The 15,993-nt window shown below is 42.4% G+C and overlaps 1 protein-coding gene across 5 annotated transcripts in view; it reads left to right on the top strand.

Moving 5' to 3' along the window:
• The window catches only part of ZC3H18 (zinc finger CCCH-type containing 18), a 62,337-nt gene that overhangs the window by 13,352 nt on the left and 32,992 nt on the right, over nt 1-15,993 (top strand). For 3 of the 5 annotated variants that reach the window (XM_037142345.2, XM_037142343.2, XM_037142344.2), the window contains exons 3-6: nt 5,112-5,196; nt 5,978-6,049; nt 14,842-14,990; nt 15,213-15,305. In XM_037142345.2, coding sequence (XP_036998240.2) covers nt 5,112-5,196; nt 5,978-6,049; nt 14,842-14,990; nt 15,213-15,305 — 399 coding nt within the window. The remainder of the gene's footprint in view (nt 1-5,111; nt 5,197-5,977; nt 6,050-14,841; nt 14,991-15,212; nt 15,306-15,993) is intronic. The other 2 variants (XM_037142347.2, XM_037142346.2) reach the window with 1 other exon arrangement.

Genomic DNA, 15,993 nt, shown 5'->3' with positions numbered 1-15,993 from the left:
CAGGTGCCATCCTTCTCACAAACCCACCAGTTTGCTTCTGGCCTGACCACTAGGGCCTCTCCTTGTCCTCTGCTGTCTACTGCTTCTGCTGTGGGTCACATGAGCAGGAGATCTGAAAGAATTCCCATACAAAACACACTTGGTAGAACAGCTCTCAAAAACTAAGTGTTGTGAGTTTGGCTGTAGAGGTCCCTTTCTTGGGTTGTATTTGCATGAAACTGTAATACAGATTTAAGAACTTGTTTTAATCATCTATCACTTGAAAATTCATGGGTTAAATGAATGGTTGGTTGAAAATTTAGGATATTATATTGCTGAGTGATTTATTGATTGTTTTTTTTGCTTGTGGGTTTGTTTTATTTTTGTTTTGTTTTTTAATTAAAGGGGAGGCTATAAACCCAGCACACCAGTAGTGTGTATAGCCCTCTGTCTCTGTCCTGGCAGGTGTGGGTGGGGACTAGATGACAGTTTGGGGACTAGATGACAGTGTCTAGATGATTACTGTCATCTAGATGCTGTTTTGTGCTCATTGGTTTGACATATATTATGTGCTTTACTGTGCATTTCTAGGTCTGTTTACTGATCGTTTTTAGAACTATTATTTTTTAAATTTTATTTAATTATCTTTAGAAGGGAAGGGAAGGAGAGAGGGAGAGAAATATCAATGTATGGTTGCTTCTGGTGCATCCCCTGCTAGGAATTGGCCCCTGCTAGGGGCTGGGTTCCAGGAATTGGCCTGCAACCCAGGCATGTGCCCTGACTAGGAATTGAACCGCGATCTTTTGGTTCACAGGCCCGTGCTCAATCCACTGAGCTACACCAGCCAGGGCTGTTTACTGATCGTTTTTAGAAGCTACATATACTCCTTCGTATGATTCATGTGACCACTTACCAGTCTTACGATGGGTAGGTGGTTCATCTTTTTGCTCCTGTGAATATTGAAAGTAACATCTTGCAGAAACACACACCTCTTTAAATCTGATCTTGTGCATTGCTATTAATCCTTACTTCTGAGAAACTGTTATTCTGTACTCATTATTTCACTCCTGTGCATTAATTTCTAACTGAAGCAATAAGATCTGAATGGGTTCTGAGCTTTCAGAAGGGGTTTTTTTTTTAAAAAATGAGAACAAAGAGAGAATCTGCTCTAAACTTAGATTTGAGCATATATAAAGGACCACATTAAGCTTTAGTGCAGTGATCGTTACTATGAGAAAAGTAGTAAATAGACCAGGGGTAAGAGGTGTTCTGTCATTTAGCATAAAATAAGCACATTTTCTCTAAGATTTAAAGAAATCATTGGGAGTAAGGGAAGATGGGAAAATACTGTTCAGAGTGTACAAACTTTCAGTGAATTCTAGGGATCCTTGAAAAATGAACTTGAGTAAGTTATTTAATCTCTCAATCATTATGTTGGCTCTCTTAATGGATATAACTCTCAGGCATCTGTTCTTTTTATTACAAGATGCTTTTTAATATCTCAGATTTTCAAGGCAGAAATTATATAACTATTATTGGAGCTTTAAAAGTAAGTCATCCTAAGTCCACGGTTTGACTTCAGCGTTTCTGCATTCAACATATACTTTCCATTTAGTGCAAGCTCAGCACTGTGCTTGGACTGGAACACATGGTGAGCACACAGGCACAGTCCTGCCTGGTGGAGCCTCCAGTTCCATGCTGCAGGCTGTAGCGGCTGTGATCAGTGCTACAGGAGAGAGGGCTGTGGAGACCCATCGTGAAAGGTGATGGGGGGCTCTGCAGAGGGGACTCAAGCTGCAGTCTGAGAATGAGATAAGTTTAGTGATGACAGGAGAGGGGAGGGAAGGGTGTGGTCTGGCTGGGGTTTGGAAAGGTCACTATGTTGTGGGGAGCATGTGAGCAAGTTCCAGAGAGCTTGGGGGACACCAGTTTGGTGTGCTTCCCACCTGCTGGGAGTGTTTCCCCTGGCCTGGTTGAATTGAGCCATAGTCTGGAAAACGGTGGGGCTATGGGAGGTGGGAGGAAAGAGCTTCAGTGACTTCAGGCCTCTGCCCTGCAGGACCTTTTGGATTAACTACACTAGAGTACTCTGGGACACAGGGTGATGAGGAGTTTCGTCTTGGACAGACCAACAGATGTCAGCAGAGATGCCTTCTTGGGCTGGGGGTGATTCTGTGGGAGGGGAGGTCTCTTCTGCGGGAGGGGAGGTCTCATCTAAGAGGCACAGGTGAGAGGGAATCTGCAGGTCAGTGGTGAGTGACCAAGGGGAGCAAATGAGAGTCTGCAGGTCAGTGGTGACTGAGGCTCTGTGACAGTGGTGGCTGGGGAGGACACCAGACTGTTCCAGGTTGTGGCTGCTCTTTAGAATCCCTGGGCTTTGGACTTCTGGCCGAGATGGAGGCATAGGTGGAAACACTGTACATCCTCGCACAACCCAGTTGATGAACAACAAATATTTGAAAACCAGAACACAACCAAAACAGAGAGAAAATTGAACTGTACCGACGTCCAACAACGAACCATTCATCCAGACCAGTAAGAGGGTCGGAGTCAGCGGCTGGCGGAGAGGGGTCATGCAGGAAAAAGCAGCCAGACCGACCCATGCGTGCAGGTAGCAGTTGGCAGATCCCAGGCGCGGGGTGGCAACAGGAAGACCCAGTGAGGTCGCAAGGCGTCTGGCTGATCGTGGTCACACATTCATGTGCAGATAAACCAGGCAGAGGAGTGAGCAGTGACATAGACTGCGCGACCCAGGGCCCCAACGCCAGGAAATAAAGCCTAAAAGCACCAATTGGAAAAACTTTCGGGGGTTGAGGTGCCAGGAGAGGCTCCCAGGCTCACAGAGTTCGTTGGAGAGACCCACAGGGTCCTGGAGGGTGCACAAGCCCACACATCCAGGAACTAGCACCAGAAGGGCCCAGTTTGCTTGTGGGAAGCAGCAGAGGGGACCGAAATCTGAGAGAGCAGGAAAAAAAATGCCATTGCCTCACTCTGACCCCGCCCCTACATACAGCGTCACAACCCAGCTATTGGGTTGCCTCACCCTGGTGAACACCTAAGGCTCCGCACCTCATACATAACAGGCGCAAACAGACCAAAATATTATGGCTCAAGAAGAACAGCTGAAAGCTCCAGAGCCAATACTTCTAAGTGACCAAGAGATAGACAACCTAAAAGATGCACAGTTCAAAACACTGGTGATCAGGATGCTCACAAAACTGGTTGATTTTAGTCACAAATTAGATGAACAAATGAAGGCTTCATTAAGTGAAATGAAGAAAAATGCACAGGGAAACAATAGTGATGGCAAGGAAACTGGGACTCAAATCAATGGAGTGGACCAGAAGGAAGAAAAAAACAACCAAACAGAAAACAATGAAGAAACAAGAATTCCAAAAAATGAGAGGCTTAGGAACCTCCAGGACATCTTGAAACGTTCTAACATCCGAATTATATGGGTACCAGAAGGGGAAGAGGAAGAGCAACAAGTGGAAAACTTATTTGAAACAAATAATAAAGGAGAACTTCCCCAATCTGGCAAAGGAAAGAGACTTCCAGGAAGTCCAGGAAGCTCAGAGGGTCCCCAAGAAGGTGGACCCAAGGAAGAATATACCAAGGCACATAATAATTACATTAGCCAAGATTAAAATGAAGGAGAGAATACTAGAAGCAGCAAGACATAAGGGGACAGTCACCTACAAAGGAGTCCCCATCAGACTGTCAGCTGATTTCTCAGAAGAGACCTTACAAGCAAGAAGGGGCTGGAAAGAAGTATTCCAAGTCATGAAATCCAAAGACCTACATCCAAGATTGCTCTGTTCAGCAAAGCTTTCATTCAGAATGGAAGGGCAGATAAAGTGCTTCTCAGATAAGGTCAAGTTCAAGGGGTTCATCATCACCAAGCCCTTATTATATGAAATGTTAAAAGGACTTATCTAAGAAAAAGAAGATAAAAAATATGAACAGTGAAAGGACAGCAAACTCACAGTTTTTAGCAACCACACCTAAAACCAAAGCAAACTAAGCAGACAGCTAGATCAGGAGCAGAACCATAGAAATGGAGATCACATGGAGGGTTAGCAACAGAGGAGTGGGAGAGGTGGGGGGAGAAGGTATAGAGACTAAGTAGTATAGATGGTAGGTGAAAAATAGATAGGGGGGAGGGCAAGAATAGTATGGGAAATACAGAATCTAAAGAACTTGCGACATATGGACATGAACTAAAGGGAATGGCGGGAGTGGGTGTGCAGGGTGGAGGGGAATGAAGGGAGGAAATGGGACAACTGTAATGGCATAATCAGTAAAGCACATTTAATAAAATAAAATAAAAGAATCCCTGGGCTTTGGTCTTCTTAAAACTCCCATGTTCCAACTTTAGACAGCCAAGATATAGGATCTGTGGAATAAGAATGAAAAAAGGGCCCGGATCTAAGATAAACGGTGGGTCCATGTACAGGCCACGTGGCATCACAATTTGCAGCACCTAACTTCCCTCCTCCCCACCCCCAGAAATTTTTTCTTTTATTGATCATAAAAGGGAAGAGAGGTAGAAAGAGAGAGAAACGTCAACTGGTTGCCTCTTGTACGTGCTGCGACTGAAGATGGAACCCACGACCTAGGCATGTGCCCTGACTGGGAATCAAACCTGCAACCTTATGGTTTACAGGAAAATGTGCAACTGAGCCACAGAGGCCAGGATCCTGCCCCAGACTTTAAAATTAGAGGAAGTTAATGCTGAATTTTAAGAACATAAAATATTTTGTTCTAAATGTACAAAATACTAAACACCTTAAATGGAACCATTTCTTGCCCAGAATTGCTAATTAAGAGAAATAGTATAATGAAACCCAGGTTTGTCCCTTGCATTGTACGTGCTCTACAATGTTTTCACTCTGTTCTTTTGTGGAATCCCTCAGTCATATTATAGGTATGTTTGAAATTACCTACCCATTGTGGGGATGAGGAGCCTGAGGTTTGGGAAATGGCATGGATTGGTGAGTGGCCCAGACATGGATCTTATGACCATATCCTTTCTGGTTTGGTGAAAGCCATGCCTGCTGGTAGATGCCCCTCCTGCCTCTTCCCTCTTGTTAAGATGATTCCCTCTGCATTGACATTGTCCTCTGTTTCAGGATGATGACCTGGAAGAAGGTGAAGTAAAGGACCCCAGTGACAGGAAGGTGAGGCCTCGTCCCACCTGCCGATTCTTCATGAAAGGTAATTGTCTGAGTGAGGGGCCTTTGCATGGCCCATTTGTGTGGCCTTGGCTTTTCCTGGGACTGTGGTGTGGTTCAGTCTTGTCAAGTGCCCTGGAGCCTATGTGAGGCTATTCTTGGGCCAGAGTACGGAGTATGATAGTTTGTGGTGGCAGTGGCAGCGTGAAACAATAGATTCTTTTATTGGTCTTTTAATCACATGACTAACTCTGAGGGAAGCCAGCCTGGTCATTTTCACACTTGTGGTTCTAGGCCCAGTTGTTTATAACAGACCCATGACTTTAAGTAGACAGTTATCAGTCATTTTTCTAAGTGGTTCTTTTAATAAGACCAAATGCCCCAGTCACCAGTTTCAACATTCTCCCACCTCTGTAAGGAAAATTACCACTTTTCTGCAAGATGTATCAAGTATATTCTTCATTTGAAATGGGTTTCCAAGTAGCAAAGGGAAGGCCTTTGAAAGCAACAAGGCTCCCTCTCTCCTGAAAAGTAAAAGGTGTGAGTCAAAAAGCAGTAACAGGTGGCAATATGGTAAAATGTTCTTGAAAAGTCTGGGCTAAAGTCTTAAGAGATTTGGAAATGGAAATGAGAATTTTCCAGTTTTAAGGTTTCTTTCATGTGCAGCATTAGTTTGGGTATGTCTTGTAATTCATCATTTTCCTTGGATAGGTAGGAAGATGTTTTTCTCTTAATTTTACTCTGCCCCTTGATGACTTTGCTCAGTGACCCAGCCTGCATGTACCGTCTAAAGTTCACAAGAGCTTCCTGTACTTCTTTTCCAGATGTTGTGACACCATTATCCACTCTTCTTCCACCAATATCAAATTCCATACCATTCAGAGACCAGGTTAAAGGTACAAAATATACAATATTCACTCTCTTTAGTCCCTCAAAGTCCCCCTGCTCCAGCGACCAGACTTCTTTCTCCTGGACCCAGAGTGAAGCCAGAAGGAAGGGGAGGCTTGGAGGGGCAGAGAGCGGTTGTGAGCCTTAGTACTTGGAGGCACTTGGTGAGGCTAGAGGGAGCTGTGACTGACCACATGGGGAGGGCAAGGGCTGCAGGGGCACAGTGGAGTCCCATCTCATGGAAAGGCAGCTCTGCACTTCCAGTGGCCCTTGAATGACCCTATCCCTATACTGAGAGATGGCCTTATGATGTGGGTAGATGGGAGCTGAGGGCCAGCACACTCAGGACCCAGCTCAGCTTGCTCCCGAAGGCGTGTGTACTTGGCTTGTGCTATTTATGTGTTTGTTTCTGCCACACCGAAAACAGTTTGGCTTGCCTGTGTGTGGTGGGCTCTACTGTGCCCAAGGGAGGGCAGCTAGCAGAGTCAGGTGTTGTAGAGCAGACATTACATCATGAGCAGCAGAGCCTCCCTAAGGATGCAGACAAGCTTGCAGTACATTTTAGGAAATACTGGAAGTGTCAGTATTTCAGAAAATGTAAAACTTAAGCAGAAGACCTCCTTTCTGTAATGATTTGGTATCAAATGTCAACATGTCTTGGAAATTTTTAGATGAAAGCAGTGGAGACAAATATGTATACATAACTCCAGTGTATTTGCAGTCATTTGCAATTAGCACTGTTCTCAGACTTGGGGGTGAGAAGCCTGCTTGCTGGTTAGAACTAGCCACACAGCAGGCAGCAGCAGTGTCCACCATTCATGACACTGAGGCTGTAGTCCAGATGCTGGGGTCACACCACTGGAGTAGTTTCCAGAATTTAGCAAGAGAAGCATGCATACAATACAAATGAAGTGAAGTTGTTGCTGGGACTGCAGATCAGCATCATCAGGAGAATCCTGATGGACAAGGACAGGACACCATCTCCATGGACATCACGGGGCCATGTCACAATAGAAGTGAGGTGCCTCCAGGGTCAAACTAAGTGCTCAGTTTGGATTTCAGGAAGTGAGACCAGTGGGTAAGGCTTTCTGCAGTAGAAAAATCTGAAGGTAGTGGCAAGTGGCCTTTTCGCAGCTTAATTGGGCATAGTCAGTAACATTTCAGGAATATTTTTAAATATACATATTTACCTTTCCTCCTATACTCTTTGTTTATTCTACAGAGAATTGTGATATAGTACAAAAAGAAATGGTTGATTTTTTTTTTTGGTGTCCTAGAATATAACTCCGGCTTTTTTCTTAGTTACGAGGAAATTTTGAGATGTAAATGTTTTTGCCGACCTGTAATCCATTGAGATGGATACATTTAAGTTGCCTCCAAGAGTAGGAGAAGTAACTCTAAGTTTGTTGTGTTTGGTGAGGGTGGAGAGAAATACAACCCTCATACACTGCTGGTGGGAACATAAAATGGTCTGTCAATCCCTCAGAAAGTGAAGGATGGAGCTGCCATACAGCCCAGCAATCCCGTTTCTGGGTAGCCATGTAGAAGAAATGAAAGCCTCCACCCAAAAACTTGTACATGAATATAACAGCATTATTCGCAATAACCAGAAAATGGAGACAACCCAAATGCCCATCAGCTGAGGCTGGATGAATAAAATTTGTTTGAACCATGCAAAGGAATACTACTCAGCCATAGAAAGGAATGAAGTATTGATACTGCAACATGGATGAACCTTGAGAACATGCCAAGGGAAAGAAAGAAGCCAAACACAAAAGGCCGCATGCTGCACTTTTTCATTTATTTATGTGACTGTTCAGAACAGGCAGAACCACAGAGAAAGAAAGATTAGTCATTGCATGGGCCGGGGGGTGAAACAATAAGGGGTGATATCTCATGGGTACCGGGTTTCCTTCTGTGGTGATGAAATGTTCTAGAATTGGTGGTGACTGCACAACTTTGCATGTACAAAAACCCACCGAATTATATACTTTAAGTAGTGATATTTTGTAGTATATGAATCATAGCTCAATTTGAAAAAAATCTTTTTAAAATTTTGTTAGCAGTGTTTCCATTACAAGTTGTGATCAAGTTGTAATTCTGTGATCTTTATTTAATAAGCCAAATGGACACATTAATATTTGTGACCATTGAAAACAAAATGTACTTGGGAATACAAATTGAAACATTTTACAGCACCAATACTACTTACAGTATATTTTTACCTCTGTGTGAGGTCTGTCCAGAAAACCCAGCCATGTACTGTGAAAAAGAGATGTTTATTAAAGGAGGTGCAAGAAACATTGTATATAGGACAAGACACTTCAGTCCCCTTCGAAGTAGGCACCTTGGGGACCTCACACAAGTTCTCCCAGTCGCCATTAGCTACCCCATCATATTTTCATGAATAATGATCAGTGGCCTGAAATTTCTTCCCTTTCAAAGGTGATTTTAGTTTTGGGGAAAGCCAGAAGTCGTAGGGTGTCTGAATCACCAGGGTGATTTGATGTTTCATAAAAAACCCTGCACAACATGTGATGCTTGAGTGGGTGCATTGTTGTGAAGAAGCTGCCAGTCACCAGTTGCCCATGGCTGTGGCCATCCGAATAGTTTCTGTGGAGGAATGTTCAAGCTTAATGCTAAACTTGATGGAGATTCATTGCTCTACTCAGTCATTTGGAATGCAGTGGCCACACGGTACACATGCTCATTCAACGGCATCTACCACCCCCACTGACTAATATAGTGAAGTCATTACTGTTTATGCATGTGCATTCCAGTCCACTCTACTTGGCTGCTGTGTTACATCGATGTCATGCAAACCATTCTTGTTACATTAACAATGGCTGGACTTTTTATGGACAGACTTCATATTTGTGTGAATCGTCAGTACACAAAGTTCTATTCACAAAAGCATGAGTAGTATTTTCTTCAGACTGTCCTCTGCGTTTCTGATTTCCCACGCTGTCAGTCGAGCCCAGCCCAGCCTGTTCTATGAGCCAGGCTTCCTTGTTTCAGCTGCTTTCTGTTCTCTCTTTTTTTTTTTAATTATGGTAAAATACTCATAAAATTTACCATATTGAACATTTTTAAGTGTAAAATTCAGTGGCATTGAGTATGTTCATATTGTGGCTGTCAGCACCACCTATCTCCAGGACTTTTCATCTTGTAAAACTAAAACTCTGTCCCCATTAAATACTAACTCCTTATTCTTCATTCTCCTCAGCCACTGGTGATCACCACTCTACTTTTTGTCTCTATGAATTTGACCGTTCTAGGTGCCTAATATAAGTGGAATCATACAGTATTTGTCCTTTTACTACTAGCTTATTTTATTTAGAATAACATCCTCAAGGTTTATCCATGTTGTAGCATGTGTTGGAATTTCCTTTTTAAGGCTGAGGAACACTCCGTTGTGAATGTAGACCGCATTTTGTTTATCTAGTCCTCAGACAGTGGACATCTGAGTTGCTTCCACCTTTGAACTCTTCGGAGTAATGTTGCTGTGAACACAGGTGCACAAATATCTCTTTTAAGACCCTGCTCTCACATCTTTTGAGTATATACACAGATTGCTGGATCTTTTGGGAGTTTTATGTTTAATTTTTTGAGGCCCTGCTATACTGTTTTGCACAGTAGCTGTACCATTTTACATTCCCAGCAGTACACAAGAGTTGGTTTCTCACATCCTCACCAACATTTGTTATTTTCTGATTTTTTTATACTAACTATCCTAATGGATAATGAGGGTGGTATCTCCTCACCTCATTATGGTTTCGATTTGCATTTCCCTGAGGATTAGTGATATTGAGCAGCTTTTTATATACTTTTGGCCATTTGAATGTCTTTGGAGAAATTTCTGTTGCCCACTTTTGAATCCATGTTCTCTCTTATGTTTAAAGCAGCAGTTCTCAAAGTTCGGTCTTTGGACTCTTAGGGGTCCTAGAGACTTTTTCAGGGGACCCCTGAGGTCAAAACTATTTTCATAATAATCTTAAGTCTGTACTAATAGTCAGATATTGACCACTATGCACTCACAGTTAAATAATTCCAATTTTACATTAAGTGTGATAGAGCAGTAAAAATTCTAATTGTTTTACACTTGTACTGGTTTTTAAATAAAAACTTTTTTGAGGTGTAATTTACCTGCCATCAAATTTGCCTGTTGTCAGTGATTCTTTAAATTAAATTTACCAAGTTGTGCAGCCATCACCACAATCCAGTTTTAGAACGTTTTTGTCACCCCACTAAGAGCCCTCAGTATATGTCTTTTCTGTATCCGGCATGATGAATCGGAAGTGCACATGGAGCCCCTCTACTGTGCACTGAAATACAACAAAGGTCATCTCTAGGGAGGGGACATTCGAGATTTGCACTGTGAGTTTCCCACGGAGTGTGTGTTCACTTGCAGAAAGGACCATAATCCACCAGGGTGGGGCAGAACCAAGTCTTCTCAAAGACTCACCAAGTGAGCCTGCTGCTTCAAGGAGAACAGCTGACAATACTGTTGCTAATGATAGAATTAGAGCTCTCAAGTGAAAATTAGAATTTTGGAGAGCTAGTGTTCCCACTGTGGGCTGAACAGCTTTTCAGAGTTCAATGAACTTTTCCAAATAACCACTAGGTGATGTTAGAAAAGCATTCACAGTTCAAGATAAACTAGTGCCCTTTTATGGAGCAGAGTCAGAAGCAGTTCAGTATCATGATAGCGTTACTGATCCTGCACTGTGGCTAACTGAAGAAGCCTTAACTTGTCAAGTTTGGCTTCAAAGAACATTCAAGAGTACCTGAAAAGGCTATTAAAATGCCCCTTCCTCGTCCAGCTACATATCCATCTGCAGCTGGATACTCAATTAAAACAACCCAGTACCACACGTTGAATGCAAAAGCAAACATTAGAACCCGGCTATTTTCCGTGTCAGCATTAAAGGATTTGCAAAAAGGAAAATAATGTTAGATCACTGACTATTTTCTAAATATAGCTAGCCTTCATAAAACATTTATGTTGATATTGTTAAATTATATGTGTTATATATTAGGTCTTTAAATTTTCTCAATTTTAAATTCTACAGTAAATATCAATTTAGTCTGTACAGTAAACATCAGTTTATCCCATTCAAAGAAAGGCCCTTTTGGGTCCCTAAAACTAAAAAGTTCATCAAGTCTACATTATTTATGAAGAAGCAGCCCAGAAGTTATTTAAATTTTTCAGCCACCATAATGTATTTCTTAAAGAAGTTAAAATACCTCAGAATACTGCTGGGTGTGACGGTGGCTGTCTATCCATTTCTGTCACAGTTTTCTGTGACATGGGAAAGGAAAGGACACACAAGTTCTTGGCATATCATTGCAACTTTGTATGTGATGGTTTGGTGGATTTATGCCTTTTAGAATATGCATTTGTAAAGCTTAGGTTTGTTCTTAGTATTTAATTATTAGACTTAAATATTCTGTCTTCTTATCATGAAGTACTTTAAACTGCTTTATCGTATTTCCACAATCTGATTATTCTCTATTCTGAATTATTTAGACTAACAGGAAATGGGAGCAAAGTATATTTAAATAAGAGCACTGTGTCTTATAGAAATAAGGAAGTCTAATCAGCACTGCACTGTGCTAATCACCAGTGGAACCAACAATCACAAATTTAAAACCTGGCTAGTGTTTCTGGACCCTCCTCCACACTCACACATGCTCAAATACATGCCCATAGACACAGCATGCTTTCCCATGCTTTCTTCTGACATTTCACACCATGGACAAGATGAATTCCTTGGGCTTGTATAGTGTAGTTGTGACCTTGGGTTGCTGGCGTGGAAGACGGGGATTTCATTTCCTGTCATCTCGGTGTCTAGTTTCCTTGATTTCTGCTGGGCCCTGTTAGGTTTCCTGCATGTGTCATCTGTTTCGGTGATAAGAGTTTGGGCTTGTTGCTGTGGAGCCTATAGGTTCCTTTTTTGTAGAGAGAGATAATATATTTTTTGTAGATATATTATTTAGTGGGGGAAAAAAAGCAAGGTTCATTCAACACAGCGTATGTATAACAAGGGAAAAATAGGGATGGTACACAGATTGACCAATTCCTTGATAAATTGATAACTGCCTCTGTGGAGGGCCCTGGAGGCATGGAGACCTCACTAAATACCTTTTAGAGTATTTGCATATTTTTCCTGTTTGTCTACATCTTATTTTTATTATAAAATATTTTATATATAATGTATATTATAATGTTTACACAGGTATAGAGAACAATGAAAGAATAAAACAATTACTGATGTGCCCACCATCCAATTAAGAAATGGAATACCATCAAGGCCTTTGAAACCCTGTTTGCCAAGTTGAAGAAACTTGACCCATTAAACTGCCTGTCACAGTGGTTTCTATTTCTTCTGTTCTCTCCTGGCGCATTTTCCTGTCCTTATGTAATTGTGAGCCTGTTTATCCGTCCAGTCACAATCACAATCCACTTAACTTTTGTGTTTGTGGTGTTTCTTTCAGAAGCAGTCCACCATACAGTTTTTTTTAAGTCTTCATCTGAGGATATGTTTATTTAATTAGGAAGAGAGAGAGAGAAATCTCAATCGGTTGCCTCCTGCACATGTCCCAACCGGGGATCAAACCTGCAACCTAGGTGTGTGTCATGACCAGGAGTTGAACCTGCAGCCTTTTGGGGTATAGGACAACACTCCAACCAACTGAGCCACCAGTCGGGGCAACCACCATACAATTTTAAAACTAGAAGATTGATTTTTGCTTCTGTTTCCCAACTAATTTTTTCCAAATAAATTGATTTTTTTAATTATAAAAGTAATATGTGCTAATGAGTCAAGACAGTGAAAAATAAAAGTCTCCTTCCATAGTCATAACAGTTTGGGGTATATCCTTCCAGACTTTTCTTCCAGATAAAAATTCACTTTACAATGGCTAATGGGGCTGTACTACTCTAACTGCTGTCTTTTGGGCTGCATTTGCTAGACATCTGTCCTTCTCTTTGATGGCCAGGGGTCCAGACATATGGTCAGCAAGGATCTTAGCATGCCCAGGAGCAGGGGGCTCCAAAGGGTCGGGCTTCAGTCGCCCCCCAGTGTCTCAGAGAGGCACATGTTCCTGCTCTTGCCTCTCACTTTCCTCGTGTGTTTTTTCTTACCCACCTTTTTTCTCTTTCCCCCCTTCCAATATGGGTCACGAAAGAGCTGCTTTGACAGTGGCTCACTCATGGGTGACGTTTTGTGTGGACAGACTGTCAGGCCTTTTTTTCTTTAAACCTCCTGAGATTCTGGCATCTTGAATCCCCTGTAGGGTATTTCCCCTCTGACTTACATATGATTTTTCAAACACTGTTAGGAATTTTAAAAGCTAATCTGTCATGTTTGCATTCCCAGAGAAGCAATTTTAAGCATGCTTTATTTCATATTTAATTTAGATCAATGTATTAAGTTGGTTTTAATACAAATTTAAACATTCATATTCAAAAGGTAAAATTTAGCTTTTTCCTACATACCCGTTGATTATTTCTCTTTAATTTATATTGCACAAGGGAAATTTTTTGTGGAAATGTTCTAATGGAGTATCATGTTTAGAAGTGAATATATTTTTTATAAAGGTTTTATTTATTTATTTTTAGAAAGAAGGGAAGGGAGGGAGAGAAACGTCAGTGTGTGGTTGTGTCTTGTGCTCCCCCTACTTTGAATCTGGTCCTCAGCCCAGGCATGCGCCCTGACTAGGAATCAAACCACCAACCCTTTGGTTCACAGGCCAGCACACAGTCCACTGAGCCACACCAGCCAGGGCTATATTTTTTTAGTAGTTTATATTTAACTACATGTTAACCCATTGAAAATGTCTTTTGAAACATATTGTGTGCCATATTTATTTTTGAGCTTTTGTACATATTGCCTACTCTAAAAATTAAAAAATTTAAGTAATTCACTCAGTGATTACATTTAAACTTCGACTTCTTGTCTTCTATGTTGAAAGGTAAGTGGTTGCCTTGAATAACCCTGATGTTCTCTTCACTGAATAATACTAAGTGATGTTTCCTTTTTTTGTAAAGTATAAACACCTAATTTATTATAATTATCTGTGTGTTTTAAGTACCAGAAATATACTGTAATGGTTTGTGAGGCTTTCAATAGGAGAAATGCAAATTTACAGAGCTGGTAAAGACCACCATGGGACAAGCTTTCAGAATTCTGTTTCTTGTTATGCTTCTTAATTTGTATTTATTAGGAGTGGTTTTGAGTCAGAAGCAGGGTCCTGTATGTGCACCTGTGAGCCTCACTGGGGCATGGTGTCTGTCTCTGAGCAGTAAATGCACAGAGCAGAGGCCACCTCTGTCCGAGAAGCTCTTGGCTTTTCTGTTTTGATGGGGAAATGGACAGTTCACATGATAAGCTTAGAAAAGGGGCTGTATTTCCTCTAACACATGGCCGACCCCCTTTAGGAGCCTTTTAGGAAGTACTGCTCACTCCCTGGCTGAGGGTCTGGCCCGTGACTGTTCAGGCCTGCCTGCCAAAGACCTGGGTGCATGTGCCGTGTGCAGGTGAGGGTGGGGGGCTCAGATGTGAGGAATGAACCCACACACACCTCGCCGCAGTCAGTTGGCTTTGGCCTGTACATACTCAGCCTCACACACCTTACAAGGTGGAGGGTGACATCAGTAACCTGTGAATGTGTGTGTTCAGCAGACTGCCTGGCACATCACAAGCCCTTAGGAAAACCTAAGCAAAACAGGCAGGAAGCTGGCCTCCTGCACTTGGGCTCCTGTGGATGCATTCTAACCTAGCTTTTGTTTCCTTAGGGAACTGTACCTGGGGAATGAATTGTAGGTTTATACACCCTGGAGTCAACGACAAGGGCAACTACTCCCTGATCACCAAAGCCGAACCTTTCCCACCTAATGGTGCCCCACCTCTCGGACCTCACCCACTGATGCCTGCCAACCCTTGGGTGCGTAAACACCTCTTTTTTTTCATTGCTAGCAAATCAGACATCTAAGCTGTTTGTGGCTCTCCAACTAAGAGCTTGTTAATTCGGTTGTGCAAAAGGCATTTCTGTGACATAGTTACAGAGCTACCTTCCAGATGCTTCCAGGTGTTTTTGCTCTTGTTTCTTTATAGGTTTTAAAGTTTTGTTTGCTTTCTCAAATTTTCCCTTCTTATTTTTTAATAGGGTGGGCCAGTAGTTGATGAAATTTTGCCTCCACCCCCTCCAGAACCCCCTACAGAGAGTGCCTGGGAACGAGGACTTCGGCATGCAAAGGAGGTAACAGGCTTCAGCAGGAAACCTGAGAAGAAAAATACTAGTGGCGGTCCTTGCACAAAACTAGCATTTCCTTGATCCAGAGACAGTGATCAAAAACTCAGTAAAGCCTCTGAAGTGAGGTATATTTCTGTGATTTCTTTGAAGAGCTAGAGAATGGAAAATGATTTCTAACTGTCTGAGGCATGCTAGGCCATGACCAAGCTCAGAAAACCAGGGAGTCCCAGTGTAGAACACATGCCCCCGTCTTCATGTGGGTTGGGCAGCATTGGACCATATCCACCTGGTACTGCAGCCCCCAGCCACTCAGAGACACTCCCCAGAGGCAGTGCACACTGCTACCCCCAAGTGGCCGGTCTTCTGGAGAGGCCATCCTCTCCCTTGAGATCCACGATGGGAACATGGGCCTCCCCTCTTCCCAGGCCTTTACTCCAGGGCACACTTTGGCCCTGGATGTCCAGGCCACTTTCTGAGCTCCCTATATTGGGTGCTGTTCAGTGACATGACAGTCTAAAACAAAACCATTCTCCCTCCCTATGAAGTACATAGCATGTACTTCACCACCTCTCCTTTCCTCTGAGATTTGAATGGCTTCTTCTGCCACAAGCAGACTTATCTTCCTCTCCACACTTGGTCCTTATCACTGAAAGAATATCTGCAGTTCCTTGGTTCAGTACCAGGACTACTATCA

Source organism: Artibeus jamaicensis, unplaced genomic scaffold (genome assembly GCF_021234435.1).
Source record: "Artibeus jamaicensis isolate MK-2021 breed Jamaican fruit bat unplaced genomic scaffold, CSHL_Jam_final contig_464, whole genome shotgun sequence".
Taxonomy (NCBI): Eukaryota; Metazoa; Chordata; class Mammalia; order Chiroptera; family Phyllostomidae; genus Artibeus; species Artibeus jamaicensis.
This window is presented reverse-complemented; position numbering and strand designations above follow the sequence as displayed.